The sequence below is a fragment of the Triplophysa dalaica genome, chromosome 6 (assembly GCF_015846415.1).
Source record: "Triplophysa dalaica isolate WHDGS20190420 chromosome 6, ASM1584641v1, whole genome shotgun sequence".
Classification (NCBI taxonomy): domain Eukaryota; kingdom Metazoa; phylum Chordata; class Actinopteri; order Cypriniformes; family Nemacheilidae; genus Triplophysa; species Triplophysa dalaica.
Genome location: NC_079547.1, coordinates 4,838,960 through 4,855,371, shown reverse-complemented (window position 1 = coordinate 4,855,371; position 16,412 = coordinate 4,838,960). Strand labels below are relative to the sequence as shown.

The 16,412-nt window shown below is 37.1% G+C and overlaps 1 protein-coding gene across 1 annotated transcript; it reads left to right on the top strand.

The window, feature by feature from the left end:
• Nucleotides 1-2,097: 2,097 nt before the first annotated feature.
• On the top strand, nt 2,098-14,786 carry tgm2b (transglutaminase 2b). The gene is made up of 13 exons (XM_056751200.1): nt 2,098-2,178; nt 5,286-5,465; nt 8,016-8,234; nt 8,424-8,542; nt 9,468-9,596; nt 9,802-9,982; nt 10,129-10,264; nt 10,531-10,634; nt 10,730-10,969; nt 11,793-12,071; nt 12,157-12,317; nt 12,558-12,694; nt 13,703-14,786. Exons 1-13 carry the CDS (start codon nt 2,175-2,177, stop codon nt 13,851-13,853), a joined length of 2,040 nt encoding a protein of 679 aa, XP_056607178.1. The 5' UTR covers nt 2,098-2,174; the 3' UTR covers nt 13,854-14,786.
• Nucleotides 14,787-16,412: the final 1,626 nt, after the last annotated feature.

Below are 16,412 nucleotides of genomic sequence, written 5' to 3'. Positions count from 1 at the left end.
CAAACAGAGGTGTGTTAGCCAAGAGAAAAGCACACATACACAGGGAGAAGGAATCTCTTTAACACCCGGATTAAATTCAATTAATTACATGTAGTTAGTTCTTTTTTATGTTAAAAATGTTCATTTTTATAATAAGCCTAGTTTTAATTAGTAAGGATGTTTAAAAAATGGGGTGTCACAACACGATTTGTGCGTTTGCGTTGTTGGAGAATTTGTGCCGGACCTGGATACTGCAGCTCCATTTCCAACTATGTTGGACAGGTGATAACTAACACAGATATGGGTCATGTTAAGTATTTAATTCAACAGAAGAGCATTGATAAAAGACCTAACGACACAGAAAGATAACACAGTGTAACAAATTTTTTTTCGACAGACGGTTTTATGGTTCTCATACAATTCTGTGGTGCTAATTATTGTTGTAAGTATTGTATATATTTAGCTTAAGTAAACAATTTTTATCTTACTGTATATCATTAACACAGTGTAACAAATTGTTGTTTCGCCCAACCTTTTAAAAGATCTTGTACTGTTCTGTGGTGCTAATTGCTGTGGTAATGCTTATTTTCCTGTATATTTAGCTCAAGTAAATTTTGAGCTTTAATCAATAATTAAGATATATTGGTATATTGCAAATAAACAAAAATTGTACATAATGTCACATTTATTCAACTGCCACTGTCAGAAATTCTTGAAAATTTTGTCAGAAAAAGGGAGGTAGGATGAAGCAATGATGGGTGACTAGGTCTGGAACTTGGTTCCTGATAACAGTATTAGTCATAAAATTCAAAAACGATCAAATGTAGTTTTGGATGACTCAATCTTAGTAACCATAATGTTAAACTGCTGTTTTGTGCTCATTGTTACGCCAGTACCTTGTAATTTCTGCGTACGAGTTATAATACCAAAATGTGTGAAAATATATATATTTTTTATGAGTGTAGTAAAAGGATAAAGATTTTTTTTTGTGATTTTCGTATTCAGCATGTTACACTTCATTAAGAAACAGAATTAAAGTGAATCACAACTTTAAAAAAAAATGTTTCATTGTGTTATCATAATTTCTGTGGTCTTCAAAAAATTACCCTTGTTTATATTCTGTAAATGTACTGTAATCATAGCTTAAAGTGCTAAATTTTTACTCTAAAAGGTAATGAACCCGTGATCCAGGTAAGGTGATGGTCTAGTATACACATAACATATCACAAAACAGGATGTTTTGAATTCAACTTTAAAACATTCTGCAAAAACATAGTTTTGAATTGGCTTGTATTCTTACATGTAACCAGACAAGTACAATAATACCAGCGAACCACAAACTTTAATCTTTACGGAGGCAACATGTTTCCAAACCTTATTGGACCCATATGATTGCCACTTGCAGCTATATTGTTTATGTCATGTTCACATTATCCTGACGAACAGAAGTACAATAGAAAGGTTACAATGTATAGTAATGTATAAAGCATTGTCATCACAACAATTATTCAACAACAAAAATATTCTGATCTTCTGACTTTTTACATTTAAGTAAGTACCTTATAAAACATAATTATAATATTAGTGTAGGCTATGAGTTTAGCATGTAGTAGATCATAATACATGTCAAAAGTTATTTGATAGGGATCAAATTGAAACAATACACTTACATTGCATTATACTATACATTTGTTTCTGAGTATGTACAATCCCTGGTATCAAACGCATGATCTTGACGTTCTCAGCGTCATACTATTACCACTGAGCCCCAGCAGTGGAAGATGACCTTATACTTGATTTTATCTTAAAAATATAAACTGTAATGGTTTTATATTTATTACTTTGTGTTTATCTTACTACATTGATTGATAAACTTGCGAATTTTGTTTTGAATATATTACCGCAGTGATTTATATATTATTGCAGTGTGACCAGAAATATAATGTTTGTTGACAAATGGATATTTATTGTTTAATATGGTTGTGCAACAAATATTATAATTAAAATGTGGCTACTTTAGAAAACCGTGTTTAATTTTCGCAAGAGGGGGCGTGTCGCTCCCCACACACGGGTGGGCGCGTCGCTGTGACGCGTCCAGAGGAAACATGCAGTGGGCAATAAAGACCCGAGTGCGTCGCGCATGCTGAATATCACAGACTGAACAGGATCACAACAACATCACAGACATTATAGACATGGGTAAGTGCCTCAACACAGAGCATGAAAAGAGTTTTTATCATGTTTGCATTGGTAATGTGACTATCACCTAACTATTACTAATGGTTCATTTAGTTTCATTCAATTTAATATATGTAAAACGTCTGATTAATCCATAGTTTTACAGCATCTAAAGTCATTTTCAACCCAAGATTATTAAACAAATAAGTTATAACACATTTCCATTGTAACAGTGAAATGATCAATGCATTTGCTTGCTTGTCTTATTTTGTTAACTTTTGACCTGTCAAATTGTCTATTGTTAAATATTGCACAATAAGGATAGGTCCTATGCATCACCTGGAATATTAATAAATTGTACTTTTTGTGTTTTTTCAGTGCTATTTTATTCGTTTTTTTAATTTTTGTTTTTAAAAAACACAATTATCTGGAATGTGCACATCTATAAATGCACTTTTTAATTATAATTTAAAACCTTATTAACTCAAGATGTTTATTCTTGTGTTTAATATCTGTTTGACTGTGGATGGAGGTGTTGGCATTAAGATGAACACTTGATCGTGTAGGTCATTTTGGGGCATCTCTGCTCTGTATGAATGTACAGTTCAGTGTATTCAGGAGTGTGGCGTCACCCTGCGTAAGTGTTACTGTAAACTCCCCTTTAAGTTTTTCTGTTTGCTGTGTAGTTTCCACTCCTCTGCATGTAAACATCACAGATCTGAGTGAAAGAGGTTCTGTAGACATTATGGCTTAAGAATGAAAGAGACTATAGACAGCTGTTTACCATGTGACCAGCTAAAAATATTTACTTAATGATTAAAATAGTACCGCAGTCACATAACCATACATGGACAATTACAGAAAATAATCTAATAAGGGAGGAGATTCAAAGACTTATTATTTCTCATTCCTCAGGCAAAGTTTGCTTGTTTGTTCGTCCGTTTGCACTCATCAAATCGCACACGTTCGGGAATCTTTCTAGCTACATAATATATGTCCAAGTTTATAGCCTACAGACAGTCAGGGCTTCATACACTTTTAGAAACCATCAAATCGAAGTCAATGGTGTGTTAGCCAAGAGGACCAAGCACACACACACACATGGAGAAGGCATCTCTTTAAAAACCCGGATTAAAGCTTTGTTAAAGATTAGAACAGCAGATCTGATAGAAACCAGATGACACCCCACAGAGCAAATAAACTACTAATCTACACAAATATGCAAACACACATGTACACACTTGCACTCCCTTTTTTGCTCTGAGACAAATTTGCTCACTACAGGTTAGTTAGTTTCCAACATACTACAGTATGTACAGTATTTGTCTACCCATTCAACATCCTCTCTGTCTATATTTCTCTGTGAACTGCCCTACCAAGGGTGCATCTGTTAAACATAAACCCCATGCAACATACATTCTTGACATCTTAAACAGATGGCCCAATTAGAAACATCACCGCCTCAACCTTAAAACATGCAGGTCAAGGTCCAGCTGAGACACATTATGTCAGCAGAACACAACAGAGACGTTCGTAAGAGGAACTGTTGTGTTGAAGTTTCTAACTCAGTATTTTTTGCAGTTCTAATCACAGATGGTTTGTTGTCCCTTCGCAATTGTTAACTTAAAACTGACATTGTGTCAAACAAGCATTCCGCCGTGTATACAATATCTCAAGCACAGCCGTTAAAGAAAGTTGTGTGAAAGTTCCAAGGCGTTTTCCTTTCAAACTCTTCAAGCCTTCAGGGAAAAGACAGACAAACCCCACCTGCCTCAAGGAAATGTTCAGATGGAAAACAGGACATGGGAGATAATATGGTTTTAAAGGGGTCATATGACACGGCTAAAATTAATATTATCGTTTGTTTTAGATGGAATGCAATGTGTATTCATGATTTAAGGTAATAAGAAGCTGTATTTTCCACATACCGTGCATGTTTGTATCTCCTCTTTGCACCGCCTCTCTGAAACGCACAGATTTTTTACAAAGCTTATTGCTCTGAAAAGCGTGGTGTATGATTGGCCAATTAACCATTGCGTACTGATTGGTTGAATACTGCCAGAGTCTGACAGACATTTGGGAGATTTTAGTCAAATCATACACGAACTAGGGTGGTTACACGAGGCGTTCCAGGCAGGTCTGGGTGAGCATTCGCTTTTAGATAGAATACATAATTTGTTCCGACACTTACAATTTTGCAATTTTATGTGTGTAATACATGCACGGGCTACATATACGTAACACCAAAGGCACAGAAAAACACGTATTCGCGCCATATGACCCCTTTAAATCTATTCTAGTTGTAAATGGCATGAATGGTATGCATTGAAATGATGGTCGACTAGTTCAAGCAGTTTGTTGCGATTTATAACCTATTCTTCAACCCATAGGTAATTTGTCCCTTCCTTAAAATACGACCTATAGGAGCATTTCTTTTTAATCAGCACCTCCACCGGCAGCAGACGATTCCACAAAAACTTTCACCTTGATGTTTTTAGGAGTTTAATGTGAATGTTGATCTGAAGTTCAGGTTGCTCGATTGGTAGAGCCATTTTATCACATGCAACATGAGACTGTTTTTTACGACAGCTAGAGGGCACTTAACTTTAAAACTTAACCATAGGTCGTAATATGCTGTTGGAACAAACGACCCAACAGGTCTTTTTTTGTAGGACTGGCACTTTATAGCAAATAGTGACGACAGAAACAATGCAACTGCATTCTGGAAAGTGGTATGTTTTCAAAGTTGTCTAATAAAATGGAAATAAAGCACTAACAAACACCAAGCTACCATGGTTGTCAAACCATTCTTCTTGGACTGCGCATAATGATGTTCACAAACTTTTTACATCTGTATTACATTTCAAGTTAATGAGAAATAAATGTAGGACGAGGCTTGACTTTATTCATTAACAATAGATGGATTGATAGGATCTGGATTGAATTGTAGTCTCTATAGACCATTTTAGAAGATTTTAAAAATGCTGGTCCAATGCTGGTCCAAAAGATCTTTCTGTTTCCGTTTTTTTTAAATGCAACATTTTAGTCTACTTTCTTTGTACAGCTTCTCTTTGTTTGCTGTGAAAGTCGACCTGCAGCAGAATAACCTCCATCCCTTTTTCTCATAGCTCTCGATATTGGTACCTGGGATCTTGCATGCAAGTTTAACAACACAGACCACCACACAGAGTTAAACGGCACGGATCGACTGATCGTGAGAAGAGGGCAGCCCTTTACCATCAACCTGTACCTCAACTCGGGATCTTACCAGCCTGGAGTCAGTCAGCTTCACATTAAGGCAGAGACAGGTAAATCTTACCAAGGGTTTAGACCAGAGCCGACGAAGAAGTAGCGTATTGTGTACACAGACATAGGCTGTGTCCGAAATCGCCCACTAAACCCTCATTCACTATTCCCTACATTAGTTCACTAATACAGTATAGTCCACGGTCATGAGTTCGATCCCAGTGGATTGCAAGAGACAAATAAGTATGATACAATGTAACTGACTTTGGTAAAAGCCTCTGCCAAATGCATAAATGGAAATGGAAGTAGGTGATAGGAGACGGATAATAAAAACCTACAGTACACGCCGCATTGACCGCTTTGCTCCGCTGCTGCGATAGGTCAACGGCGCTGCCATATTAGTGAGGGCAACATTGTTCACTAATAACCCACTGAACCCAATGGGAGAGCTGCGCTTTTTCGGCATTAAAATCACAATCACGTTTCAATTTCCAAGTTTTACGATATACCTAGTGTATAACTTTGTCATGTCTCTTGCTGCATAAGGGAATGTTTTTTGTTACTGTTATTTGTGAGAATTCACTAAATGGCACCATGTTTAGTGATATGTTATAGACAAGACAAGCAACAGAATAAAATAATTTGTGTTCTGATCATGGTTGAGCTCCACCATTCACTCGTATGTCTTTGTAGTCGGCTTTGGCCCTCACCAATGTGGCGGCAGAATTGACGGACTATACAGTGGACAATAAGGCATCTTGTTAATATATATAAATGTCTATTGTTGTGTACGCTGTCTGAGAAACATTGGCAGTGATAGCGGCAAGTAAACAGTCACTTTTGTTGCAGGTTGAAATGTTAAATACAGAAGAACAAATAATTTAAATAATTAATTCGAAAATGCATATGAGTAAACATGACGCTATCAGAGTTCTTGACCCTAGGAAGGGGTTGAAACAGACCAATCACAGTGCTCGTAGTGTCCGCATTGAGTTGACATGGTGCACGTCAGGCTACGCAGAGCTACGGTCCTACGCACGACCATAATTCACCCTTAACTCTGAGAACTTTATTCTGCCTTTTTTGATGTAGGAACAAATGTCAAAGGCCAATTTGTGTCCCAAACCATATTCTTTGATAGCAAAGATCTTAATTGTTATTTTTGGCTAGAGTCAAGCTGCCGTTTGCATGTAACAGGATGTTATATTTAGGATGTGTTATTGACCAGTGAGGACATCAACAGTGTTTAAGCCTGGCACACAGAGGGAAAGAGGTCTGTTCACTCTGAGATAACTTTACGTTCAGGACAACAAGATGTTTGGCTTGTTCAGCGGAAACTGTGAGGAGATATCCCCACTACCCCTCTCAGAAGTTATAGTGTTGTCCACTTATTAATGTTTTGGAAACTGTTTTAAAGGTGTTTCGGATCCTTCAAATGAGGGATCTCAGCCATAGAGATAAATATATGACAATGAACAAGGTATAGCCTTTGTGGACCTGCGAACATACAGAGCACCTTATGAACGTATAAGCACGCTCTGGCAACCATCCAAAACCTCCTATCAGAGGGATGCAGAATTTTGCATGGTGGTGAATGATTGCATACACTCTTATCTCTGATGTTACAGATGACTTTACTCCTTTTCTTTACACTGTGATAACTACAGTGCTTTCCCAGCATGGGTCAACACAATAACACCATGACTTGTGTTTGATTTGTAATATTATACTGACAGGAAATGTAATGTAAGCTTTGGAATGAGGAGCACTGTTCTGGAATGCTTTCAAGTACATCTCACTCCAGTGCGTCTGTTCATTGTTCTTTAGTCGCGGGGTCAAGGACTCAATCAGATCTTACATTCCCAGAGACTAAGAGCTTGCAGCTGTGGGCACATGCCATGACATGGTTTAGAGCCGCCTGTTGAAAAGACCAGCTGGCATGATTTTGAAGTGGTCCAAACTGGTTTACGTCAGGTTGTTCACCATCAACAATTGCTTTTCCGACAGCATGATCTTGCTCGACCAAGGGAATATTGGTAAAACTAATTAAAGGGATAGTTAATCCATGCAAAGATACAAATCCTGACATCATTTATTAACGCTTATTAATCACTCTGTTTTTCAATGGAACAGAAAAGAAGATATTTAGAGAAGTGTCTCAGTGGTTTTTTGTCCATACAATGCAAGTCAATGGGGGAAAATGTTGTTTTATTATCAACGTTCTTCAAAATATCTTCTTTTGTTTTCTGCAGAATCAAGAATGTCATATAGGTTTGAAATGGCATTAGGATGAATAAATGAAGAAAGAAATGTAATTTTTAGGCAGAAATAGACTATAGTATATACAAACATATGAACATCAGGGGCTAGAAACTTTCAGACACCCTTAAAAAGTAATTTTCAGTTTTGGGATGAAAAAGAAAAAAGATGGAATATGATCATAAAACACTCTTTCCACATACAGTACAAACACAACTACAAATTCAGTTTACATCTGTGATTCCTACACACACAAATGTTTCCAAATGGGAGTATCTCAGAAGGCCGCACTATAGGTTTTGGAACAAAGGATGGATTCTTTCCAATGTTTAATCACTGTGATTATTCGATAGGCCCACAGCCCGTAGAGCAGTACGGCACCAGGGCCGTCTTCAACCTAAGCGATGAGATCGACAACACATGTTGGAGTGCAGCGGTCACCAGTCCGCCTGGAGACACCGTTTGCCTTTCTGTGTGTGCGGCCCCTGACGCGCCCATCGGCCGCTACATCCTCACTCTAGATGCTCGCTTTCAATTAGATTTCATTCTGTTGTTCAACCCCTGGTGTACCGGTAAGTAATAACAGATGTGTTTGAGTATATTGCGTATTCTTTGGCAAATGTGCCTTGAGGTGATAGACAACAGGAAATCCTGTTCTACTCCCTGCTTGATTATAACGTAGTATCTAATTGTAAGCTGGTACTGGCAGGTATCAACAGGAATTTGTGAAGATTCACGCACAAACATATTATGATTTACAGGAGATGTAGTGTATATGGACAGCAAGGAAAAACTGGCGGAGTATGTTTTGGCTCAGGATGGTATCATCTTCAGGGGCAATGTAGATTATCCCACACCGCTGGCCTGGGACTTTGGACAGGTACCAAAAACAAACACGAGCACAATTAAACATTCTTGATATGTTGATATCACTCCCTAACAACAGATAAAACAAAAATAAGAGTTTTTTTTGAAAAACAAAGAAAAATTTGTAAGTGTAAATATTTACATAGCCGAATCCTGTCAAACATAAAATGTATAACTTTGAATGTTAGTGTCTTGGAAAAGGGGCCAAATGCATAATTCAAATATCATTAATTAATTTATCTTCTGAAGCCCATTGACCACAATCTAATAACAAACATCATATTGCAATAATATGGAACATCAAACATAAATGGTTAATTTCATTCATTTTTATCAGCAAAAAAATTGTGTTTAATAATATATGTCTTTATACTGTGCATATTAATTTTGTATTTATAAACACATACAGACACACATACAGTACATGTATATATATATTTAAGAAATCTTTACATGTATTTATTTATATTTACCAATGTGTAATATTTTTATTAAATATATGCATGTATGTGTATGTTTTTCTAAATACAAAATTAATATACACAGTGCACAGACAAATGTGTTTAAATTTTTTTTATTATTAAGTTTATTTTTTAATAAAAAAAGATTTATTTGTATTAATGTATTTTTTATGTAATTATAAAACCATGGTAGACTTTATCAGTGACATTAATACAGTACACAGTTTGTTTGTTTAGCATTTTTAGTTACAATAAAATTGCCTTTAAAAGTCAATTGTTTGGCTTTTTTTATAATAGCTTTAAAACTTTCAACTTTTTTTTAATCTTTGTTTTTACATTATTGCAACTCATTACAATAAGTTATGGAACTTGTTTTTATAATTAAGTTGAAATGACTCTAACCAATTAGATTTTTTGCGTAGTAAATACAGTAAATAGTATGTTTGAAATGTGTCTCTGTTGTGATGTGTGCTTCAGTTTGAGGAAGGCATACTGGACGCTTGTTTGAGAATCTTGGACATGAATCCTAAACACAAGAGAAACCCTGGGAAGGACTGTTCTGGACGCAGAAACGTCATTTACGTCACACGAGTGCTCAGTGCTATGGTAAGATGGTCTATTCGTTGTATTAAAGATCAACCACATGCTCAACATAAACAACACAATGCTCTATATGCGAAGCGTAGACGTCCAGAGTCAACTACTTTTAATATATGACATGTTAAATTGTCCCTCCTTTGGACTTTGGATGACAACGGAAGGATTACAATGCAATTTCATAACACCACAAATTTTTAAATTCCAATTCTAGATAAACAGCAATGACAGAGACAGTGGTGTCCTGGAGGGATGCTGGAACGACACGTTTGATGGTGGGGTGAGTCCCATGTCGTGGAGGGGTAGTGTTGACATTCTGAAGACATGGGACAGCGCGGCCTGCGCGGCTGTGCGCTATGGTCAGTGTTGGGTGTTTGCAGCTGTTGCCTGCACAGGTATTTCAACATCTCCTACATTCTGTTACGTAAAACATTATACTAAAGTAAGAATATGTGTGTGAATTTATTTCCTGTTCCATGTATCTGACTGCAATCCAGTTCTTACCGAACAAAACAGAAGACGTTTTTTGTCTCGTTCTCAGTGTCTCGTGCTCTGGGGATTCCATGCAGAGTCGTAACAAACTACCTTTCTGCCCACGATACCAACAGCAATCTCCTGATCGAGCATTATGTCAATGAGAAAGGTGAACCGGATGGCACAAGCAGAGATATGATATGGTACGAACCACAGCTTTAGCTAAAGTTTGTGGGTGAAAGTTTTTTTTTCAATAAAGACATTTGTGTCCAGACTGAAGTTTGAAAATGTTATTTTGAGAAAACAAATCAAAGTGTTCTTATAATCATCAATAGGACTTCAATCTTTGACATGAATTTAGTCAATTTTAAAGATATTTAAGTCACGTTGTCACTAGGGTTCATTTTGGGTGAACTGTGGTTTTAAATCAAACAGACTTATTGATCATGTGTTCATGGATCTGTTTCAGGAACTACCACTGCTGGGTGGAGAGCTGGATGACCCGACCTAAACTTCCTAAGGGCTTTGACGGCTGGCAAGCGAGTGACCCGACGCCACAGGAGAAGAGTGAAGGTGTGTCTCATTTTCTGTTGCTCTCTGCAATTCAGGAACATATATACTAAATATGTAGGAATGACCAATGATGACCTCTTAAATGTGTCTCTCAGGGGTGTACTGTTGCGGACCGGTTCCCGTGCGGGCGATAAAGGAGGGTGAACTCACCATGAAGTACGACGCTCCATTTGTGTTCGCCGAGGTGAACGCAGATTTAGTGTACTTCCTGAAGTATAAAGATGGCAGCACAAGCAAAATCGTGAATGACCGAAAGGTTGGCCAGAAGATTAGCACCAAGAGCGTGGGCCGGGACGAGAGAGAGGACATCACACACCTGTACAAATATCCAGATGGTTAGAATACATATGACATCTCAACATAATCTCAAACTCCACTTAGAATTATCAAGACATTGTGTCATTATAAATGTAAAAGGTCAATAAACAATTTCAAGGGAGAGTTCATCCAAAAATAAAAAGATCTGTCATCATCCCCCTCGAGTTCTTGCAAATCTGTATAAATGTTTTTGTTCTGATGAACACAGAGAAACCTATTTGGAAGAATGCTTGTAACCAAACACTTCTTGGCCCCTGTTAACCACCATAGAAGGAAAAATGATGGTAGTGCCCCCGAACTATTTCATTTTTCTACATTTTTCAAAATATCTTCTTTTGTGTTTAACAGAGCAAAGAAATGTATAAAGTAATTTTTCCTACTATGGTAGTCAATTGTGACAGAGAACTGTTTGGTTACAAGCATTTTTCCACATATATTTCAAATAACTGTTTTTTAGATTTGGAACAACTTAAAGGTGAATAAATGAAGACAGAATTTAAATTTTTGGGTGAACTGTGTCTTTAATATCACATTTCTCAAATTTCCGTGAATGCACTGTACAGTATATGTACAGTATAGACTCAAAATAAATGTACATTCTCCTAAAACATGAATGCTAAACAAACAATCATCAACTAAAAACATCCCAGCCCTTGTAGAGTGTTTATACTTTAGGAGGGATCATAGCACGGCGGGTAGACACAACCGACCCCTTTCATGAAATATGTGACTCGTTTGGAAAATTTGGTGACGACAACTTTTTAGTAGCCTAAATATTTCAATGGAAGCTTCAGATGTGGACGGGATTTGGCTGGTAATGATGCACAATCCTTCCTCCAGGTTCTGCGGAGGAGAGAGCGGTCTTTGAGAAAGCCAACCACCAGAACAAGTTACTGCAGCAGCAGCAGCCAAACCCCGGGCTGCACATCACCATCAAGCTGTCTGCGGACATCAGGAAAGGCTGCGACTTTGACGTGTTCGCCATAGTGACAAATAAAACGCAGGAGGAAAAGAAGTGTCGTCTGGTGTTTGCGTCGCGGGTCCTGTCTTATAATGGAGTCACTGGGAGTGAGTGCGGCTTCAAAGATCTGCTCAATGTCGAACTCGCACCTGGAGCAGGTGGGTGGGAGTTTCAATGCAACATGATGTTCATTGTGTATAGATGGTTTGTTTTACAAAAAGTATCTTATTGTATGTTTTTCAGAGAGGAAGGTCCCACTCAGGTTGAACTACAGCAAATATTGTAACAATCTAACAGAGGACAACCTGATTCGTTTGGGTGCTCTACTGATAGATTACAGCACCAGGGAACCAGTCATGGCCATGCGTGACATTGTGCTGGACAACCCTGATATCAAAATCAGGGTAAGGATGCTCTTCACGGTTACCATGACAGCCATTCACAGTCACCTTTATCACTTTTCATATCTTCTTAGACTAGTCTAACAAGTCATCTCATTAGAATGGTCATATCTTGGTCAGTTACATTAAAAGTTGGTTTGGTCTAATTGAGATCCAGACTAACTTAGAACCTATTTTTATGCAGTTGGCCCATGGGGTCTGATTATAATCACAGTTGCATTCTAATGTAAACACATTTTCTAGATTCTTGGAGAACCCAAAGAGAACCGTAAGCTGGCAGCAGAACTCACCATACAGAACCCGCTGCCAGATCCCTTACAAGGCTGTTGTTTCACAATAGAGGGAGCCAATCTCACAGGCGGTCGTAGTGTTACTGAGAGGTAAGAAACCAAACTGCGTGCATAACCTTAAGACTTTATCACAAGTAAAGAGACGAGAGACTAAAAACAGTTCAAGACAAGAACTGTTTCAGGGATTCTACAATACCTAAGAAGTCAAATATCAGGAGTGACATCATGACATTTTTGATAGATTTAGACAAACACATAGCAACAAAATTGGCTATAAGCAACTTAAAAAAAATTACTTTATTAATAAAAAGTATATATGTTTTCCCCCAGAATTACATAGATTTTTTTCAGTCACAACATACACTAGCTGTCTCATTTCGAAGGCTAACTGAGGTCACATGTCATCGATGCTGTCTGTTGTTCAGAAAACTAATCATTTCAAAGTAAGAAAGAAATTACTGCAATTTTGCCTCATGAGAAAACAATTATAATGGTCAAAGTGGCATTAAAGAATTATTTTTGATGCATTTTCTATGCAATGACACAGTTTTGTGTCCTTTCTTGTGATGACATTGCAACTTCATTTAGCAACCTTTAGCAACAAATCACCTTTAGCAATACCCCCCCAAAATTGTTGAAATCAAGTGTTCATGTTCTCATTTTCAAATGCTCATAATAACGTTTCACAAATAATTATGCTGCCCTGCGATGGGTTGGCACTCCATCCAGGGTGTATCCTGCCTTGATGCCCGATGACTCCTGAGATAGGCGCAGGCTCTCCGTGACCCGAGGTAGTTCGGATAAGCGGTAGAAAATGGAATGGAAAAAAAAATAATTATGCTTGTATTGCGATTATAACAGAACCGTACACAAATCTTCACTATTGACTTTAAACTTCTGATCCAACATCTGAAATCAGACTCAAATTTAAATGTTCTTGATTCAAGTGTTCAGTTATTAACGATTCTTACATGCACTTATCTTTTGTTACTGAGGTCAAACCGTTTACACTTGCAAAACAATAATCAAGGAATATCAGATGGATTGAGGGTGTGTGGTTACAAGTGAGTGTAACATGCAAATATTTATTCTATCCAGACTGGATTGCAGCATTGAGCCCGGGACGGAGGCCAAAGTTAAAATCTACTTTACTCCCACGCAGAGCGGCCTGCGCAAACTTCTGGTGGATTTTGACAGTGACAAGCTGGGTCACGTTAGAGGATACAAGAATGTCATCATCGGAAAATAAGATCATTCATTGCTGTGCTAGAGATTCATCTTTTTATTTTACATTTACTTATCAGTATTGTCAGTGTATAACTATATATTTTTTATTAGCATACTGTAGAAAGCTTTCATGTAGCTCAGTGGTAAGAGCATTGCATTAACAACGCAAGGTTGTGGGTTCGATCCCAGGGGATTGCAGATACATACGTATGAATGTATAGGATGATGCAATGAAAGTCGCTTTGGATAAAAGTGTCTTCCAAATGCATAATTGTAATATGTCAATCTAGCATACAACGGAGAACAGCATGCAATGATTATTATCAATATATCTTTTTTATATACCATTTTTTGTTATAATGTGAAAACTTAAGGCTTCTTTATTAGTATATTGTAGTATGTAGAACACCATGCAATGATTATTATCAATATATATTTTCTATACAATATTTTTGTAAGAAAGTGAAAGTTAAGGCTTCTTTATTAGTATATTGTAGTATATAATGGAGAAAACCATGCAATGATTATTATCAATGCATCTTGTATTTGTACAACACTGAATTGATTCCTACAACATGCAACATTTCTGGTTTTGTTTGCTTTAAGATGTGTAAAGCACAAAGAAAGCGGCAGATTATGAAAACAATCACACTACAATGAAAAAGACAATAAGAACATAAGAAAACTCAACAACAATGTGACTTTGGATGAAAGACGTCAAATGTTTGCTTCATGTATCTTTGTATTCATCAATGTGTTTCTTTTTCATCAGTCTATGTAACAGTCAATTTTTACTCAATGTATGATGGATAAAATCAAGCCTCACCCTTGAAAATGTTCAAAATATTTTGATTAACGTTTCACTGTAAAATGTTGAATTGTGGAAAGAAAATGTGTTGCATTTGAAATTTGATACTGACATTAAACCTGCTCCATCTTTCATATAAAGACAAAATTATCAGCAACATTGTGTGGTAATTCAGGCATTGAAAGCAGTTAATCGTGAATCAGTAAATCGTCTGTCAATAGGTAGGAAGTAGTACAAGGTACACAGTTATGTACACAGTTTTCCAGACTCTTATCTGCACTTATCAGTCAGCGTGTCTGGCCTTGCGTTGATCAAATATATTGCATGGATTATTACAGTGACAAACGCATTGGGTCGAATATGTAATCTTAATGTAAATTGACTAACCCTTAAAAGTCATTCCTAAGGCTATATTTTCTTGTCAAATTTCTTCCCAGACACCTTAGAGGGTAGACATTTCAATGCCCTGGGGTTGTTGCACAACTAGGGATTTCCTTTCTTCCTGGCATTTCTTCTGAAGAAAAGTGGTGATTAGGACACTATTCCACTCAGATTTTTATGTGCATGATTAAAGGTATTACACAGTGTTCTTGTTTAAGCCCGAAGTGCTGTCAGTTTTGTTAAAGAGACAGTTCACCTCTTAATTCTGTCATCATTTACTTAAATTGTTCCAAATCTGTAGAACATATTTCTTTAACCCTATCACACCCTATTTTGGGATTAGTATTATCTGGGGACCTCGTGTGATTTATAAATGACCTCCACACATCTGTAATTCACTGGGCGCATTCACACGGGATAAGTGAAGCTTGTAATTTTACTCAAATTTACTAACTTAATTCCCTGGTGTGATGGCAAGGCTTTGTGTAAAGTTTGTATAGCCTATTGTTGTATGGTGTTTTAGATTTATGACCGTACCTGTCAGCATTTGAGACCCGCGACGGGGTTGATCTTCTGTCCGGTTCTCGATCACGGGTCTCAAATTCTGACAATTTTACAAGTGTTTCCATGATAAGTAAATAAACGGGAGACTCCCCGGTGCCTAAAACAACAGTTTTGGCAATGTATAGAAATGACAGCAACCAAACTAATATCAAACACTTCAAAACAGCCTCCATTATTCGCAAACGGTGGATAAACCTTGAAAAATGCCTGGCAAATCACAGAGATGGCGATTCGCACGGGACTAATATTATCACAGGACCTCAGTGTTCGTCAAAATATGGTAGGTAATTTGTGGGGGAATTTTTACTTTACAAATTACAGACGTGGACATTTCCCCAGGTAATACTAATCCTGTAATGGGCTTTTGACTACCATTTTTCCTACTATGGTGGTCAATGGTTGCCAAGAACTGTTTGGTTAAAAGCATTCTTCCAAATATCTTTCTCTGTGTTTTTCTGAACAAAGAAATTCATAGAGATTTGAAACAACTTGAGTAAATGACGAAATAATTTAAATGTAAATGGTCACTAAATAAAAAATGACTGTTTTTCTTTAAATATTACTCAGCTATTAAGGTCACTGAGGGCATGTTATTAAGACAATTTTCCAGTGGGGCTGATATTTTGGAGGGTCATAGACCTTGCCACCAGGGGGAGACAAATCCTTTCGCTTTTGCTCAGTAGAGTCTGTGAGGTTTCGAGCCTCTGTGAATAAACACCGTATGCTGGCGACTCCTGCTGGTGAGCATCTAAAAATCCGGACAAAGATGACGCATTCTGAAAAACAAGAGCAAATTCTTTCAAATGTTTTTTTTTAAATGTAAAATCA